Source organism: Nylanderia fulva, unplaced genomic scaffold (assembly GCF_048542155.1).
Source record: "Nylanderia fulva isolate GAGA-0341 unplaced genomic scaffold, ASM4854215v1 Scaffold41, whole genome shotgun sequence".
NCBI lineage: Eukaryota > Metazoa > Arthropoda > Insecta > Hymenoptera > Formicidae > Nylanderia > Nylanderia fulva.
In genome coordinates, this window is record NW_028190488.1 from 1852282 (window position 1) to 1872122 (window position 19841).

A 19841-nucleotide genomic window follows, 5' to 3' on the forward strand; every position below is an offset into this window, starting at 1 on the left:
AATAAGATGTAGAGATCAACTCGCTAGAAACCAAACTCGTGAATATTATATCGCAACGCGATTGAATCAGCGCAAGTTTTCTCGACTTGATCTCGTTCGATTTATTGGAAAATTTGTAAGTAATTGTCCTATAAGAAAAAACACATTCCATTCCTCAAGGGTGTATCGGGCGGATATATAATTCAACACGTGTTAGTGGAAAATTTTTTGCTAGTATCTAGATTAAATCATAGATCGTACATAAAAAGAAAAAACAATAATTTAAAAATTAAGACCTCTTTTATATAAAGCTAATAGCTTTTCGGATAATAATCTGTAAAAATGTTAAATAAAGCATAATTGTTCCTGCTTAAATTTCATGAATGAAAAATTAATTTTAAATTTTGCGAGAGAAAAGTTACGAAATTTAACGTCAAATTTCATGAAATGTGCTGGAAGTAGATCGTTTAATTATTCAACGCGATCTTTGATATTCGCGAAAGATGAAACATGTGATATCCATATATGTTACCGCTTTATTTTAGCTATTCAGCAGCTACAAAAGAAGAGATATCCTCGTAAAAAGCTTCGTAAATAATGAGAGAAAAATAAAACTTCTCTCTTTTTTCCTCTGTCACTATAAACGTGCATACTTTATGTCGACATATATATATTTCATATATTAAGTAATTATGAGTGTATTTTCAATGTAGATATTTATGAGCGATATTTGCAGCTTTGAATAGCGCAAGACAAAAAATATCCGTATAATAATAGCATGTATAATCTCGTTTATTTATAAATGATTAAAATGGTTTATCTTCATTAGTATTTGAATCAAATAAACTCGGTTTAAAAATTAAATCTTCAATGAGACAATTGACATTTTGATATATTTCAGAGAAAATAAATCTTTTATGAAGATAAAACATATGTCGATTCTTTCGACGTTCAAGCCCGTATCAGACTACGGATTAGGATTGAGATTAGATTGAAATTTCACCAATCAGAGCAAAGTTTATAAAATCTCGATTTTAATCCATAGTCTGATACGGGCTTAAGAAATGGTCCACCTTAAAATCAAATTTTCTTAAGATAGAATCAATATATCTCACCCATGTCTAATCAATGCTAAACATAAAAATTTATTATTATCTAAAAATATATTATAAAAATATATTATAAATTCTTTGATATTTTTTTTCATTCATGAATAAAAATTGCATCAATATTAACGCTTTCACAAGAAATAAATTATTTTGCAAGCTCTTTCAATTTTGTAAATATATGTAAAAAATAATTAAATTTTATCAAGCGCATAAATATTCAATTTCTATATATCACGTTGTACGCGATATCTTTAAAACATGAAATATCATAGATTGACTATCAAGATCTGCTTACATGTAATACTATTTGGAATAATAGCAGCGATGGTGATGATATACCGAGAGGTAATATCGCCTTGAATAAATGAAGGGAAAAAAGTAAGACAGGTAAGACGCGAGAATGGAATTACTTGTCCTTTCTCAGCTCACGTTCTTTGGGCTTTGCATGTCGCTCATCTCGCACAAAATAGCTTTCATTTATTTATTTTTCTCTTCGTCACTTTATCGATTATACGTCGACCGCGATCTCTTTAATAAAACTTATAAGCAATAATTTAAACATTCTAGTTCTAACGTTTTAAGAATATATCACATATTTAAAGCCAATTTTTATTTCACAATATATGTTTCCAATAAATTATTTGTGTAATAAATTCTGAAATCAAAATTTCATTCAAAAGTTTATTTGAAATTATTATAATTAGAAAATATATTTATTATCTCTCTTAAAATTTTAATTTAAAAAAGTCTTTTTTCAATTCTATGATATACCTACAAATTATTGATGATCCGACATTTTCGCGTCAAGAAAATAATCTCAAATTCATCAGAGAATCAAAATTATAATTGCAAGTTGTAAGACACGCTATAAATGCAAAGTGCAACGAACTTTTTCGCGACTTTTTACTATGTTGTGCGATCGCAGAAAAAAACGAAAGCCGGTTAAAAACATTTTTGCGAGCACGGCTATCGGAATAATAAATTTCAAGCGACACGAGAACCAGGGAGCGGAGACCAGAAGTATTTCCTCGCTCCGTTAAATAGCCATATTTTTTCTCCTTATTTCCGCGTCCCCAAACGTAGAGTCATCAGTTTTTTTCAACACTACAATGCTACACTTTATGGACTCTACAGTCGACACACCTGTCCGTCCATCGCGCGTTTTCCGCAACAACGGAATTAAATGTTCGCGGTTCATGCGCGGTTGAGGCGCGAAATAGCGTATATCGTTATCGTTATCGAATGCAAGTCACGCGTGCATGTGCAGATGTGTGCACATGCGCTACTAAATTTTTACGATCCATGCAAGTGCCTCGCGAAAATCTGTAAGAGAGGTCGAATGAGCATCGAATGTAATCTGCTGGAAATAACGTGAAAAATACGAGGCAATTATTATAGCAATTATTCACGTAAAAAAAGTTACTTCAATTGTGTATTAATTAACTCTGCATTTTTACTAATAAAATGTACATATACATATAGCTAATTATATTTCGTAATTTATATATTTAATGCTGTTGGATCAAATTTTTCTCTCGAAATATGTTTTTAATTATAAAAAAATATTTTAAAATTATCTTTCATAAAAATTTTAATGCAATGAATATTGCTAATGTGTTACGTGTTTCATTAATATTATTTGATATATTTACTGAACAGAATTGATTCGTATAATAAACTCTTATACGAAAAGTTGGTTATTTCGAATTACCGTCTAAAATATATCACCTTCGGAGACAAAGGCCGTCACGTTGGAAAGTGTATTATACACTGCGCAGCATGCTTAATAACAATGCGAACCCACTCGGTTCTTTACTCGGTACTTTAGTACAATTTGATATTTACGAGGCAATATTTCAACTTACACTCCGCTTAACACGCTGATTTATTTCGCTTATGGCGAGAAAAAGGAGATGCATTTTCTTTTTTTATCATTTTATATACCCTAGCAAGATTTTCCTATGAAGCAATGTTCGCGTGTGAAAGAAATTTAACCAAAGCGATATTCCCTTTTTAATAAAAAAAAAAAAAAAACATAGTTTGATCCTATGTGCATTATGATAAAGTGATAATTTTTATAGACGATATATTTGAACAAAAAAAATTGTCTATTCAACCTATACGCATCAATATAATCATCACATTTTTCGCGTTATCTGTTATTTTGTTATTATTTTGTTATCGTGTTATTTCGTTCGTATCAATACCAGCTTTTGAAAACAGGAAATCAAATCTCGCACAAATACATCACTTCAAAATATTTTCAGCAATAGCGACATAAAGCTAAATATTTGAATAAATCGATCTGATACTCACGCATATCACTCTTCCATACATTGTCAAGTGATAAAAAAAACAATAATCCACTCAAGAATAAAAAAAATGTCATTAAATTTTAACACTGTCAATATAAAGTTAAATGCAGAAAATTAAATTTAAATATTTTAATAAATCTGTTTGATATTCACGCTTATCACGCCAAGTGGTCAAAAAACAGTAATTCTCATTTGAGAATAAAATGTCATTAAATTATTGTATCAAATTATAAACTCTTATTCATGACATTAAATTCAATCAATATCACCTTATATAACATTACTATGATCATAAATCATTATTACACATTAAACTCATAAATATTGTTCGAGCTGTTTAAAGCTCAAAGCCAAATTGTGTAACAAAATTCGTTTGAAATTTCTGAACGCTATCGCGATAACAACAATATTGGATCTATCAATTTTTTCTTCTTTTCAACAAGCTACCGAATGATACAGATTGAATGCAAGAGCTGATATGCATCTGTGCATTGCAATCTATGCCAATGGCAGCAGCAAAGATTTCATGGCCCAACATATTTCATGTCAAAATATGCAAATTTTCATCGCGCAAAAGCGCATCGCGAAATCGCGGTATCTAAAATTCGAAACAACGTCGACGGATATACGTTTCTTGTACGAGATCTAAAAAAAATCGCATTTTTATTCGATCGGAAATTCTTGCGTGGCAGAAATGCTGCATTGTCAAGCAAGAAAATTAAAAAAAATTTTAACGTTTCTACATTGGAAAAATTTGTTAACTTGACCGTTCAACTAAATTTTGTTAATTGAACATATATTAGTATTTAAGTAAAATATACGTTTTGTTATATTTAATGTGTTATATTTAATTAAAATATTTCTGTTTTTAATTAATAAAATAATATTTAATTAAATTTATTTATATTATTTATAAATATTATTTTATTAATTAAAAACAGTCAAGTTAACAATTTTTTTCAGTGTATGATGTTTTCTTATATAAAAATCAGTGTAAAAATAGGGAACAATAAATGTCAATAAGAGAATAATTTTAATCGAAAAATATCGGTTTTATTCGATAATTAGACTCTTCCGTGCACACATATACGAATTAACTTTTGTTATGGCGCTGACTTGTACAAAATGATAATTTCTCACAGTACAAGAATACCGTGTATCAGTACAGTTTAAACAAATTGGCAAACAGTTAACGAGAAGCTCCCGCAACGACGCTCTTTAAACAGACAATACTGAATAGACTTTGTATGATACACAACGATTGTTTTTTTTTCCTTCGAGGCGTACAATAACAGCGATATATCTATACGTTCTTACACCGCAACAATCGTACAATGAGGGAGGTATATTTCAAGCGTGAGGCCGTAGATAATCGACCGTTCAATGTCCTTAATCAACAAGCATAAAAAATATGTGTCAACGAGTCACGACGATGACGATAACAAAACGTACGTACATAAAAAAAGTAACACATGAGGTAACGAGGTAATCGAAAACGATTCCACCTTTCGTGAGACAATCGAGAGAAAAATAGCAGGCAGAATTCCTTTAGTCTAGTGAAAACGAAAAAATCTCGAAAAAAACCGAAGTATCGACTACATTCGCAATTTCTTTAAGAGATCGAATAGGAGAATAGGACAGTAAAGAGAAAATTTCAAATTACAAGCCAATTATTCCTTATTGCCTCGAAGAATCGTGAAAGAGAAAGAGAAAGGAAGAGAAGACGGAAAATAAGCTCGACTACGCGGGAGGGAGATATTTCGACAGAAGTAACAACATAAACTGCTGGACGTCACTTCCTCCTTGCCTCCTTGCCTCAGCTTAGTTGCTGCCGGACTGTTCGCGTTTCATCGAGCCGAATTCCTCCAACATCGCCTGTAGTCCTTCGGGGACTTGTCCGGAGTCCAATTCTTGCGTCCACTGACGATACTGCAGAAAGATAACAAATGGTGATGTGTAAAAGTAACGTATAAGCTCCATTTCAGTCGAATCTCATTCGATGTACGTACTAGCCCTGTTGTATGCTGGAGATCGAGGAAGAAATCGGAAGGATTTGAAAATGACTTCGTGGACGGACACGGACAGGAGCGCAGTCTTGTCGGAACTTTTCAACTGTTCTTCCACTTGCAATACTCGCGGCTTTGTCGATATAAGAACTTTCGATGAAACGATACAAGCTTCTATATCAGACATCAGATATCGATGTCAAATATTTTCAGAGCACTTCGTTAACGAGCGTCTCAATCGACGAAAAACAAAGAACAAATTCGGTACCAATCAATAATCAATACACAGCACAAAAATTTGTTTGCTTGACTCAACCTTTCAACTAAATATTACTTTGTTAATTGAACATGTAAAAATACTTAAATTAAATATAATATATTAAATGTATAACAAAACGTATATATATTTGACTTAAATACTAATATATGTTCAATTAACAAAATAGTAATTTAGTTGAAAGATTTAGTCAAATTAACAATTTTTTTTTTAGTGTAAATTGATATAATCCGATTTCATAATTTGAAGCGTTTTAGAAACAAGGTTTTTGCCTTTATCATATTCCGCCGCATTTTAATTAAAAAAAAATATTTAAATTCATACACGAAAAAAATTATCAACCACAGCTAAATTTTAGCTATTCCTATATTACACATAAAAAATAGTTATTATGCTTAAATTTTAGCTATAATAGCTAATATTTTTTAACTATAGAATTATTTGTTAAGCTCTAGCTAAAAAATATTACTATAGTTAAAATAGACATAATGACTAAATTTCAGTTTGTAATATAGGGACAAAATTTAGCTATAGTGGTTAATTTTTTTCCGTGTATTTATCAAGTATTAGCACAATACAAATACAAATAAAATATCAATTTATATATAAAATTACTTGCAAAAAAAATTTGCAAAAAATTTCGTTCGCAAGCATCCATAAAATTAAAAATTCATTGTTGATCAATCAATGAACTTAATGTGAATAATTTTATAACTTCAATAATTCTAATAAATGTTTCTCTGCAGAAGTAATGCAGACGCAAATGATATTCCTAGTCGTATTGCTTAAAGAGAGACCCTTTGTATTTCGCTAGAACTTTACACTTCTCTGAGTAACTTAATTTCCAGTTCGAGAGAAGGTTAAGGAAGGTGATGAGAAAGATGATGGAAAAGAAGAAGTTACTAGGTACTTCCAGCTTCCGAAGAATTAGCTTTGCTTTGTAATGTTTGAAATATAACTAATTCAAAAAATTTTGAAGCATATATCTTTTTCTCCACAAAAAAAGAGAAAAATTTTTATATCGCAAATAAATATTGTTTTCTATTCTTTTATTTTTATTACCTTAAAGTGTTATTAATAAATTTAGCAATATTGGCTAAAATTTATTCAAGAATTTGATTCATATATCTCATTTATATGAATAAATAATATAATATTTCTAGAGAGAAAATAATTTATTTCTATTCTGGATTCTTTTCTAAGAATTTTCCAGATTTTATTCGTTCATTCGGTTAAGGCTCGAGAAAAAAAATACGACTCACCATCTCGAGCTCCTTTCGAAGGGCAATCACTGCTTTCTCACGATCGGCTACGAGCTCCTCCAGGTATTGATACCTCAGCTTCTTACGAGCGCGACACTCCCTCGCACTCTGCCGGCTTCGTTCTGCAACAGAAGAGCAAACAGATCGAGGTAAGGAAACGCGGATTCATATTAATACGAGGAATCAATACATGCAAAGCGCGGGCCGATCCCCGAGACCGGTGCGACTAAAGTTTCAACGGAATTTGCGCCGGGCATAAATTTCTCTGGTTTTCGGCGTCAGGTTGTAACGTAATGGCAGGCCAAGTGGCAGATATATATCACGAGCTCTACAAGAATTCACGATTTAATAATGTCGCAGAACGCGCAAGACGCATGGTAATGCCGCGGCATATGCGACCGAACAGCGGAAACTTTTACGAAGGCGGACGCGATAAGCTATGATTTTGTTCCAACATAAGAGGAAAATAAACGTATCGCATATCAGGTGTCGAGCAAAATCGAGTTCGATGAAAAGCGAGACTAAAACAGAACAATTTATATAAACGATATCGCGGACGCGCGTTGCGCAATTTGAAACTTCCAATTTTCCAATCTTCTGCGATTGAACTCCACGATTCTCCAATTTTTATCAGATCGTCGATTTCAATGTATTCCGATCGGATATTGAACTTTTAGGTTTCCTTTTTTATATAAAAGTTCTGCATTTTTTTTCTGAGACCATTATATTTTTTACTAGCAACAAAGATTGAAGATTTGTTCTTCCCGTCGCGAAAAGTGTGAATGGTATTATCATTCAGATTAATGGTAAAATCATTTGAACTAATGATAAAATCATACAAACTCAATAACATTGTCATTAATAAATGATTTTACTATTTGAGGTGTTTAATAGGAAAATCCTTCGGTCAGTGATAAAATATTTTACCATTGGATGTACCTCAATAAGAATATCATTCGATCAATAGTATATTGGTTACCATTGGTTACTCATCAATAGGAGTACTATTCGATCGAGTAGTAATATATTTTGCCATCGATTTATGTCAATAGGAACATCATTCGATCAATAGTATATATTAGTTACCATTGGATACTCATCAATAGGAGTACTATTCGATCAGTAGTAATATATTTTGCCAGTGAATTTATGTCAATAGGAATATATCATTCGTAGTGGTGTAATATATTTTGCTATATATTTTTATGTTTTATATATACGGTATATATTAGAAGATAAAAATCATTCGAGTAGAGTATCAGTAGAGTATACGATATATTTTGCCATTGAATATAGTGTGTACATAATACATATTATTATATATATATAGCAATATAAAACATTCAATTATATATATATAATAATTGTGCGTGCATAACTGAATATATATTTTATTTGTACATGTCTTTGATACATATTTATTCAATGAGCCTTATTTGTATAAAAATATCTAAAAAAAATCTATTAATTCTAATCTTTTTCTGATTTATTAATTAATGTGCTTACATACGTTATACCATTGATATTCATGCAAAGACATTTTTCATATATATCATTAACCATACAACAAAAAACGCGGCCATTACTTATTTTTACTACATTTAAAAACTTAGAGCTGGATATTTTTAATGGTGAGTAATTGGCCACTATTACACCAGTATTCAGTATTAGCTGTTGACCAATGAGAACAAAATATTTTTCTTCATTAATGCGAATACGCAATAAATGATCAATTTGGAGTATTTTTTCATTTGATAATTTTACAATGGAATTCAGTCTTTTAGTTAATCGCGCGTACGATGTAGAGTGAAACATTGTATGTTTCCAGATAAATCTTTTGAAACTAGAAACCTGAATTTTGTTATTTTGATTAATAAAATTATACCCCAATAAGTTCTCAATTAACAGTGAAGTTTCTTGGGTCAGAACAAACTCGTTACTACTACCAAATAGAACCAAATCTTCGTTTTCTCTTATCGCATTTTGAACAAAATATTCCTCTCCAACGAGCTGTCCAAACAGATCAATTGCTGGAGTAAATGTGTTCGCACTAAAAACAGTTGGACCTGTTTTTGGAAGGAAATTTGTGAGTTCATAACGCTTAAAAATTTGAGATATAACAGATCCTGTACCATGGAAAAGTTGCACTAGAATGCCATTGCCATGTTCATACATAAATACCGAACTATCCCACAGTGCACCCCAATCTTTAACACATCTTGGCATATGTAAATGGAGGTGCAAATTAAATAACAAAAATTCTGGCCCATATAAAGTTTCCGTTAGTTCCACAAATTTGTGAATACTTAACTTAGCTTCGTCAATATCAGTTTTAGTTACGTTCTCTTTTAATAGTAAACGCAAAGTGAAGACTAACAAAAACCAATGCTCATAGTATTTAGTTGGCAATATACCGCGTAAAACTACTAATGAGTAGTACATCCCGAAATTTCGCCAGTCCGTAGCTTTCCATAAAGCTCGCTTTTCTATGCTCGAAGGTGTGCGTCGTATTTCCGTAGGTGGTTTTATTGATAAAAGCCGTTGGTTTACTTGATTTCTTTTGTTACCAATATACCACGGTCGATTATGATAAGTACTATTAAACCATATTTCGCAAAAGGTTCGTATTGTTCCTAAAAGATTGGCATGCATGTAGTCCGGAACATATGACCGAACAACATCAAAAATAGGCACTATTGATAATGGGGAAAATCCTTTTACTCCATTGACAGATTCATTTTGATTAATAGCATTTTCTGCGTCAATCAACACTTGCTGGGAAGTTCGAAGAGTCCCAATAAATGGCCGGTAAATGCGAATGTAGCCACGTCCTTTTTCCATTGTCTCTCCGAGATTGAGACAAAATGGACATCCACCCTCGCCATTGAATTGGTTAAATTCCTGTATCTGCAAATGTATTATATGTATCTTTGAGATATTTAATTTTTTCATGTAATAACTATATGAAATACAAATACTGAATTTTTTTCATTTTTTGTTCTTTATTAAGCTCTAGAAATTTTAAAATATTGAAATTAAAAAATTGTTTATTTTGTTTAAGTTGTAATATATTTAGAGTATATAAAAAGTCGAAAAAACATACAATACAAATTACTCATAAAACTATAATCTTTAAGGTGGTATTTATACAAAATTTATGTTAACAATTTTTGCTTACAAATAATTAAAAATAATATTAAAAGATTATACTTTATGATCTTTCCCAAAATAAAAATTGCTTATTTTTTTTTACTGAAAATACGGTTACTCAAAATATACAGGAAATAACACTTGAACTGTGATTTAGTAATAAAAAATTGAAATAGCGCATCCAAAAATAATTTTACATATATTACTAGTAATATATGTAAAATTTTTTTTGCGCGACTTCAATTTTTTATTACTAAATCACGGTCCAATTGTTATTTCCTGTATATTTTGAGTATAAACGTATTTTCAGTAAAAAAAAAAAGCAATTTTTATTTTGGGAAAGATCATAAAAAAAACCATTTTTAAATATAATTTTTAATTTATGTAAAGAAAACATTATTAACATAATTTTTCTTAATATCATCTTAAAAATATCTTTTTCTGAGCAATTTTGGTTCTATATCTGTAATAGTTTAAAAGACATTACGAGTTGAACAAATAACAATCGTTTTCACTTGAATTTTCTAAAATTTCTGGAACCAAAGAAAGGACTAAAAAATCTGAAAATAATTCAGTAATGATACTTTATATAACAGTATTACATGAAAAATCACGGGAAATTTCAACGAGGTAATTCGAAAATCTTCATCGATGTAAAATGAAATGCGCCATACCTGTATATACATATATGAGCGTTTATATAATTATAGATAAATTTGAATATTATTAACCTTCGGTCTAGCAGTGGAGTCAAGAATTGCGATCAAAGTATGAACTTTGATGTTGACATTTCCCTTTTCAAGAATAGGACACATAATTCCCTCTTCGTGTAATTGTGTTATCTCTTTTATAAAGGGCTTGAAATACACATCCATTCGAGGTGAACCGTCACCAACCCAAAGTCCAGCTAAAATCATATTACTTCTTCGGATTTGATAAGGTAACTCGTTCACCGCCACTTGTATTGGCCAGAGTGATTTTCTTGACGACTTAAAAATATTCGCACCGTCGGTATTGAACTGCAGAGTTATGTCATTTTCTCCAATTACTCCGTTTCTTTGCAGCGTTTTATATATTCTGCCTGACGTTACTCCACTAGCTTCACTTTTGCGAAGATGACTAACGACGTTTTTATCAGTTAAAATATCTTTCAATTTTTCAGATATTTTGCCTGTAAGGAAAAATTTTTCCTTCTTCTCTAATTCTTTTTTATTATTTACAGCTCCACATGTGCACAATACTTGTTCATTATTATTTGGAATCTCCAAATAGTCTTCACATATTGCGCAATAATAATGCTTATCAAAGTCTTTTGTTTTTGGAAATCTTTTCAAAAACCGATATTTCGTAGAATACTTTGACTCTGGCAAATGGCAATCAATTAATTTTAAAAAGTTTTTCCAACTTCTATCTGGAAGAGAATATCTTAAAAAAAAAGACATGATAAGAAATTCGCTTTCACGCTTCGTGATCCGTGCTCCGCAATACAATTTCTGTTGCCCCTATAATATAAATTTTATAACAATTAATAGAATTATATAGTCATGCATATATAAATATATAGTCATGGATATACTCTATATTGTTAAGTATTTCTACTCTTATTTATAGATTATTATAGCATGTCGATAAAATATATAATTAAAATATATTATACCTCATCATCATTATTATCGACATTATCATCATGAATCTCGTCATCAAAACGATTATTTTCTGCAAGCTGATGAGAATCAGCTTCATTTTCCTGAATGATTTCATTTATCTGAATGAGACATGCATTTTATAAATATTTTATGTATGTAATATTGCAGTGCAAGAGCTCCTAATAATTAATATATATGTGTATATATATATATATATATATATATATATATATATATTAATATATGTATATGTATGTGTGTGTGTATCGCTTTTACACTTTATATACTTGTCAATACAATAATTCATATATAAAATATTTAAGGCTTTTGTGATTTTTGCCAAATTAAGCTAGATTCGACATAGACTAGTTCTGTTATTCAAGTATTTGATTGTTTATTTTGATGGATTCGTATTAAATTTATTGTATAATATTAAATTATTGTATAATATATTCAATTGTTCTCTCAAATTAAATGAAAAGCTTGCAGAACGGAGTCTTTTAGACATCTATAAGATATCTTTTGGCCTTTATTTATTCTGTATGGGGAACATACCGAATATAGTGTGAATCTAGCTTTATCCATGTCATATAGGTTTCTAGAAATCACACAATACATACTGCCTGTTCACTTGTGACGCTAATATCATCATCACTGTCCAATGATAATCGATAATAATCATTATCTGCCAAATTCTCTCGATCATTGTCATCGTCGTAACCATTATTATCATCATCAACATTAAAGTTATCGAATTGGTTAGCTCGTAGTTCACAATTGTCATCATCATACATATCGGCTTGCTCTTGATTCATTATTTCATTATTATTAATACGCAATTGATCTTCTGCATGTTGATCATCAATATTATCATTCGTTTCATTATCATCATTTCTTTGCCGACGATCTCGAGTTCTTTTGGGCATTGGAATACCGTCTGCCCATAAGTAAGCCAAGTATCGTTTTTTATTGTAATTAGCCATATATATCAATTTTTAATTTATCTTGTTTTGCATAACCTTTAAATTTTGAAAATTGAAAGATTATTGGACTTTTACATATATAATTATAATTTTCAAATTAAATTTATGTAATTTTCAAGTTACATTTATGTATTTTTCATTTTACAGTCAATAAACTATTATACATTATATGAATTAATTAAAATACTTACACATTCCGTGATCGATCGACAACAAACACAATAAATCTAATAAACACAGCTGATTTTGCCGCGAGTCGGTGTCAGTCTTGGCTGCATTCCTTTCGACCGCTCACGCGCTGAAAGCATCATTCTATTCTTTTTTGATGTATGATGAACAACAAAGATAGAGATGCTTTCAGCGCATGAGCGTCCAAAAGAAACACAGCCTTATTGGCTCTTAGCCGGCTTGAGAGAATCGATTCAAGAATCGATCTTTTCGTAATCACACGGTTCAGGTTGAGCAATATTCGTTCGGCGGTTTCGGTACAGAGTATAGATTAGGTAAGCCAGCGAGGACGAAATTTATGGTGAAAAGTGTAATAAAAAGTGAAAACCACGAAGAATTTCGGATTATTTGTTAAATTGAACGAAGTGATACAAGATACAAGTGATACAAAAGTGCGACACACGGAACACGGAGACTATATTTGTGAAGCGGATCTGAAAATCACGCAAAACAACGCCCATTATCATCTCTGCGAGACGATCGTGGGCTGCAGAGGAATTAATCAAGGAAATAAGAGGCTACGCCAAAAGCGGCAAATAGAAGGTAAATGAGAACAATTTTCTGAATTAAGAAAATATTCTTCACTATCATAATATCCTAACAGCACACAGCATGCATATCAAAAGACATCCAAAGGATATCGTGAAGACTTTTGTAGGACATTCTGTTATTTCAGAATGTATTTTAGGCATGTATGCTGTCTGAGATAATTGATAATTTCTCTAAGCAAAAAGAAGACGCGGGAAAAGAGAAATTTAGACTTGGCCATACTTGTCACATATATGTATACATATTGCACAAAATTTTGTCCACCTTTATTAAATATCATTTTTATATAATGCTAATGAAAATATACCAGACACTCAGGAAAACCTTAAATTTTTACTTATTATATTATTTGTTACATTTAAAGATAAAATGCCAATAGCATGGCCAAAGAAATTGGCAGGTCTCTTCGAATTCTTCGAAGAAAATCGTATTGGGGTTGGAGAGGTGAATTGGATTATTTTGAACGAAACGGTAGAGTTACAGAAGGAGGAAAATACTATTGCTTATCTTAAAGAGATCATATTAGAAAAGAGAACTGTCAACGTCAAATGGCCAGTGCCGAATAAAGACAAAGTAGCGAATTATTATCCGGCAAAACTATTACAAATTGGAAGTAAGTATAAATTTATTTAATTATTTCAGATTTCCAGGTTATATTATTGCTACATTTATAATTGTTTCTATATATGTTTCGCAATTTTAAATGTGGCGATAACCCGGAAATCTGGGAAAAGTAAACTGGTAAATCGTAGTTTAAATGTTTGTATTTATTCTGTGAAATCTTATTTATTAATTTAACAAGTATATTTCATAAAACTATGTCGATAATTAATTTAACTTTATGCTTTACAATTTTTTAAAGAATGGGACGAAATGCGTCAAGCATGCGATAATTTGGAAAAATACGAAACGATGACTCCAGTTAAAGAAAATCGTAAATATAATACGTCAGTAAACGCAAAGCCGACGGCACTATTAGTAGTGAAGAAAGTGACAATGAATCGTCAGAAATAGTTCAGCTTGTATTGTAGATAGCAAGGCCAGTATATACTTTTTAGTTAAAAATATTTATATATATATACATATATATATATATATATATATATATATATATTGATGGATGCCATCACTCATAAATCAAAATATAAATATAAAAAATATGTAAATATACATATATAGAGCCAAACTTGACGAAGAAATAAAATTTTTTTCAATTTTCTCTATATTTGTTTATTTTCTGTATATGAATTCTAATTCTCAAAAAAATCTGAAAAAGAAAGAATCAATAAGATTCATTTTAGACTAAAGTACTTAAACGAAATTTCGTCAATTTTTTTAAACAAAACTTTTTTGAAGGAAACATTTTTTTCTTTATTAAATGAGCGAAAAAGTTTTTTTTCACTTTAGGGTTATCGCATGCAGAAAAATAGGCAAATATAGTGAAAATTAAAAAAGGATTCGATTTATTACATTTCGAGATTTTGATTTAAAAAATTTGAAAATAATTTTTGGATCATTTTTTATCATATGCTTTCGAGCCCTAACATATAAAAAAAATCAGAAACATCGATGGCAAATGTTGTCTAGTTTAACATATTCTATATGTATTGATAAATCTATAAGTATTGTCATTATTCAGTGGATATAATATATTTTTATATTTGTTTTTACAGAAGGAAAATATACAAAAAAAGTTAAAGTCAAAAAAACATTTTCAGACTTCTGTAAAGCAGACTCTCATCGCTAATCGAAAGAAAGAGGGAATAGCAAACTTGACCTTCACTTCGGATGAATCAATAATGACTAATTCTATAGAAAAGCTCGATTGTAAGTGATATTAATATCAAGAATTTAAATGTTGCTGTATTGAAAAAGAAATCAGTATCTTTCAGCATAGATTGTTGGGCAATAAGTAAAGAGTCAAAGTTAAAATTTTGCACGATATGTGTGACATGCTTATTTGAGATTGGGGAAACATTAAAAAGTTAAAAAATGTACAACAATTCTTATGCAAGCAGTAACGATTGGAGTAACGATTTCGATTCATCACTATTATTTGGCTTAATAAATTAATCAATTTCTAGTTGTTCTTGCGTAGATTCTGTCCTTCCTGATTTTTTTTCTACAAAATTAACTATAAAAAGAAAACATATTCATGTTCAATAAAATTGATATAAAAGTGTCAAAGTAATATTGATGTTTAATCATTTGTTTAATTTGCCATTTGTGATATTTATGAATATTTCTTGTTGTATTTCACTTTAAAGGAAGATCAGAAGAACAGAACGACACCAAAAAAATAAAAAATAATTAATTTATTAAGTAAAACAATCGTGACAAACTGAAATATTACTCCAAGTGCATACGAATTACAAATTTTTAACTTATCAATGTTTTTATAATGCATGAGAGCTCGGTCCACTTATTTGTAAAATATTTTATTATTTGTAAAATGCTCTCTATACGGTCCACCTGTACTTACAAAAAGAAAATATTTCAAAGAATATTTATTTACAAATAAAACTTTTTTTTAACAGCAATGAAAACAAAATTTTAAAAAATGTAACTATCATACCTACTTTAATAAATATTTATATTTTGTTTCGCTGCGAAATATTTTTCTCTCCATTGATAGTTTTGATTCTTGAAAATGTTCTAATATATTATTTATTTTTATATTTTCTCTTGCTACGAAATATTTTTATCTCCATTGCGATAGTTTTGATTCTTGAAAATGTTCTAATATATTATTTACTTTTAAAAGTATATAATACTTATATCGAATTTTATTTATTAATCAAAGAAATTCATATTGCAGTGTTATCAAGTTCAAAAAAGCAATTAGAAAACCCACTTGGTCAGAAAATGGATAGTTTACAAATTGCTATCACGAAACTCACAAGTGAAATTTCTACATTAAATAAAACTTTAAAGGATAGAAATAATAAGATCGAATCAGTTAATAATGTTTCCAATGAAAAACCATTTAGCCTTGATCCGCACACAAATAATTACTACCTACAGTATCCTGTGGACGAAGATCTTAATCCTACAAATATAAATGTTCCATCTGATCTAAATGACTTCAATATGGAAATGGCTATTGTCATTGATCAAGAGAAAGAAATCAAAGATGTGCCAAAAGAAAGAAATCAAAGAAAAGAGAAGAATAATCATTCTAAACAATTGCTGAGTTCAAAAGAAACAAATATCAATGTCCAAGATGATGTTACTGTATCATCAATAAAAACTGGAATAGAGGAAAATATTCAAGTGAAATGCAAAACCGTTTCCAGATCATTATTTTCACAATTGAGTGATTCGGTACGATATTTAGAATTTGTTTATTAATTTTAAGTAATATTTAATACCATTGTTTACATAATTATATTCATATAATACACATATATTTTTTTTCACAGAAACTAAATAAATCCATTGTTCTTATCGGCGGCATTGAAGTGTCACAAGAAAAATTAGCTCAATGTTCACGAAAAGCATCATTAACCAAATTTGTGAAGGATGTGATGCTTCTTATTTTTACTGAACAAGAAATGGCTAATTCTTCGCTGACTGGCACTACACCGAACCTACACGCAAATCATAAAGATGATGTACTTCAGAAACAGAAGTTGGATCCAATTCGAGTCAAAGCTTTACATGGTAAATATTTGCTACTTATACTTTCATTTACTACTTCTTATTTACTACTACTTTTTTTAAAAATAATTTATAATAGTAGCTGTATATTTAAAAAGCTTTTTTTTAGAGTATGTAGCAAAAGAAATGCCATCGAGATACGATGAAAAACTCGTGCAGGAAGCTATAAAGCAAAAGCTGCATTATATTAGCAAAAGAGTTCACGGGGTAGCGTTTAAAAAGGAGGCCAAATTATCATCAACATAAGATAAAAGATGGATATATAATATATATAGCTAAGTTTTTATAGATTATATCGTTTTTATTATTTTGATTTCATGAATCAAAATGAACACGCACGTTTAATTTACTCTGTTTTTTGTGCAATTATTTTTTGTTTTTACGTAAACAAGATGTAAAAAAAAATTAAAAATTGATAGATGAAAATTTTGTTCGGTTCCTCCATTTGAACCATACACATTTATTTTCTGTTGATTTGATGCAGAAGGTGTGTTAGCTGTCACGAACTTAACACTTCTTGTGTGTTAACTAAATAAATGTTTTAAATCAACAGAAAAATGTATGTACATTAAATGGATCGAACAACGAACTGTATAGCGTATCTAGCGAAAATAATTTTTATTTCTGTTATATATATATAGTAGTAACTTATGAAAAGAGAGTTTTTTTCTTTTTATTTTTTGAGATTAATATATAAGATGCCTATAATCAATTTTATTTTTTGAGATTAAATGAGAGAGCTTTTTATTTTTTGAGATTAATATATTAGATATAAGAGCAATAATGCGAGGCGGGCGAGAGAGATATATATAATATAGCGATACCTTCTGTGATATTTGCTATTATTTATACATATACTTAAACAATATATGTATATGTAACAATATTTCTGAAACAATATATTAATATAACATATTAATAAATATATATTAAATTATTATATTTATATTTTAGGGTGTATTTATATGAAAATAATATAATTCTGATATGTGATATAATAAAAGGCCAACTTAACGAGCTTATATGATATTAATTGAAAAATTTTTTTTATTAATTTACGTCATAATATACAAAAGTTAAGATAAACGTTTCGACTGTACGACAGTCTTTTTCAATTCCTGCTAATATGTCAAAAAATTAATTTAGTCATATCGACCTTATTATAAATACAACATTTATGAGATTATCATATGACGAACGCAGTACAAAATTCATGTTTGTTGGCTTGAGTTAGAGCGTCAGATTTATGTATGTCATGCTGTTATATTATGTAACGACACTGTGAACAAATTAATATATCCGCTCAAATATTACATTTTAGATTTTTAATAAATAGTATTAACTTACTTTTTTGTCACGAACATAACACTTTTTTTAAAAAATTATTTTTTTTTACTTAACATAATCACAATGTGTACGTTTTTAAAAAACAAATCGATATCTGTATCTTACAATGTCGGCGCGCTGTATATATACCCAATTTTTAAGATGACGTAGACAATTTTTTTAGAATATCAAAATAAGAACCGTCAAGACGCAATAGATTAAACAAAGAAATGATTCAAGATATAAATAACGAAATCATAAATAATGACAATAATAAAAAATTCATAGCGATACCATATATTGAAAGAATCTCGGAACTAGTAGCATCAGAATTAAAGAAATCAAATATAACAGTAGGATACAGATGTCTAAAGAAATTAAACAGAGTCATAAAAACGCAAAAAGACAGGGATAAGCTCCAAAATAATTCGGGGGTCATATATAAGATTTCGTGTAATAATTGTGATGCTACATATGTAGGACAGACGAAAAGACAATTAGGTACAAGAGTAAGTAAATATAAAAATAATATTAGATTAGATTCAGCAAGGCACTCGGTGGTTTCTGATCATATTGTAAAATTTACACACAATTTTAATTGGAACGACACAAAAATCCTAGATTATGAAAAGAATTATTATAAAAGGTTGATATCAGAAATGATATATATTAAAGAAGAAAACAACAGTATCAACCTAAAAAAGGACACCGAGCGTCTTGACGGTTCTTATTTTGATATTCTAAAAAAATTGTCTACGTCATCTTGAAAATTGGGTATATATACAGCGCGCCGACATTGTAAGATACAGATATCGATTTGTTTTTTAAAAAAGTACACACTGTGATTATGTTAAGTAAAAAGAAATAATTTTTTAAAAAAAGTGTTATGTTTGTGACAAAAAAGTAAGTTAATACTATTTATTAAAAATCTAAAATGTAATATTTGAGCGGATATATTAATTTGTTCACAGTGTCGTTACATAATATAACAGCATGACATACATAAATCTGACGCTCTAACTCAAGCCAACAAACATGAATTTTGTACTGCGTTCGTCATATGATAATCTCATAAATGTTGTATTTATAATAAGGTCGATCTGACTAAACTAATTTTTTGACATATTAGCAGGATATTGAAAAAGACTGTCGTACAGTCGAAACGTTTATCTTAACTTTTGTATATTATGACGTAAATTAATAAAAAAAATTTTTCAATTAATATCATATAAGCTCGTTAAGTTGGCCTTTTATTATATCACATATTTTAATTGTATACGAGCCGAAGTTTAATTTATAAAATATATAAATATAATTCTGATTTCATCATTACCAAATGCCAAATTTAAAA

At 29.4% G+C, this 19841-nt stretch overlaps 4 protein-coding genes and 1 long non-coding RNA gene across 10 annotated transcripts; 3 read left to right on the forward strand and 2 right to left on the reverse strand.

The window, feature by feature from the left end:
* Positions 1-4840: 4840 nt before the first annotated feature.
* REPTOR-BP (REPTOR-binding partner) lies at positions 4841-7101 on the reverse strand (the record flags this gene model as incomplete). Its single annotated transcript, XM_029319416.2, has 2 exons — positions 4841-5332; positions 6949-7101. Coding segments are annotated over 2 exons (261 nt in total), but the record flags the coding sequence as incomplete, so codon positions are not given.
* A 1219-nt stretch (positions 7102-8320) lies between these two features.
* Positions 8321-14278, reverse strand: LOC114943728 (uncharacterized). Of its 4 annotated transcripts, none has more exons than XM_085486221.1 (5): positions 12365-14278; positions 11756-11863; positions 11105-11600; positions 10830-11005; positions 8321-9855 (listed from the first exon to the last, which is right to left on the reverse strand). In XM_085486221.1, the coding sequence occupies exons 1-5, from the start codon at positions 12725-12727 to the stop codon at positions 8419-8421; spliced, it is 2580 nt and encodes an 859-aa protein (XP_085342347.1). In that variant the 5' UTR covers positions 12728-14278; the 3' UTR covers positions 8321-8418. The 4 variants fall into 4 exon arrangements, with proteins under 4 accessions (XP_085342347.1, XP_085342345.1, XP_085342346.1 ...); XM_085486219.1 differs by having other exon boundaries at positions 10830-11600; positions 12365-12763; positions 12919-14275; XM_085486220.1 differs by having other exon boundaries at positions 10830-11600; positions 11756-11845; positions 12365-14275.
* On the forward strand, positions 12002-15242 carry LOC146721811 (uncharacterized). Of its 2 annotated transcripts, XM_085486225.1 has the most exons (4): positions 12003-13498; positions 13869-14117; positions 14367-14543; positions 15178-15242. In XM_085486225.1, the coding sequence occupies exons 2-3, from the start codon at positions 13874-13876 to the stop codon at positions 14516-14518; spliced, it is 396 nt and encodes a 131-aa protein (XP_085342351.1). In that variant the 5' UTR covers positions 12003-13498; positions 13869-13873; the 3' UTR covers positions 14519-14543; positions 15178-15242. The 2 variants fall into 2 exon arrangements, with proteins under 2 accessions (XP_085342352.1, XP_085342351.1); XM_085486226.1 differs by having other exon boundaries at positions 12002-14117.
* A 33-nt stretch (positions 15243-15275) lies between these two features.
* On the forward strand, positions 15276-18087 carry LOC146721812 (uncharacterized). Of its 2 annotated transcripts, none has more exons than XM_085486222.1 (4): positions 15276-15331; positions 16323-16828; positions 16927-17167; positions 17274-18087. In XM_085486222.1, the coding sequence occupies exons 1-4, from the start codon at positions 15304-15306 to the stop codon at positions 17408-17410; spliced, it is 912 nt and encodes a 303-aa protein (XP_085342348.1). In that variant the 5' UTR covers positions 15276-15303; the 3' UTR covers positions 17411-18087. The 2 variants fall into 2 exon arrangements, with proteins under 2 accessions (XP_085342348.1, XP_085342349.1); XM_085486223.1 differs by having other exon boundaries at positions 17263-17324.
* Positions 18088-18538: 451 nt separating this feature from the next.
* Positions 18539-19712, forward strand: LOC146721813 (uncharacterized). The gene is made up of 2 exons (XR_014925496.1): positions 18539-19393; positions 19462-19712. It is a non-coding gene; the product is annotated as an uncharacterized LOC146721813 (long non-coding RNA).
* The last annotated feature ends 129 nt before the right edge of the window (positions 19713-19841 follow it).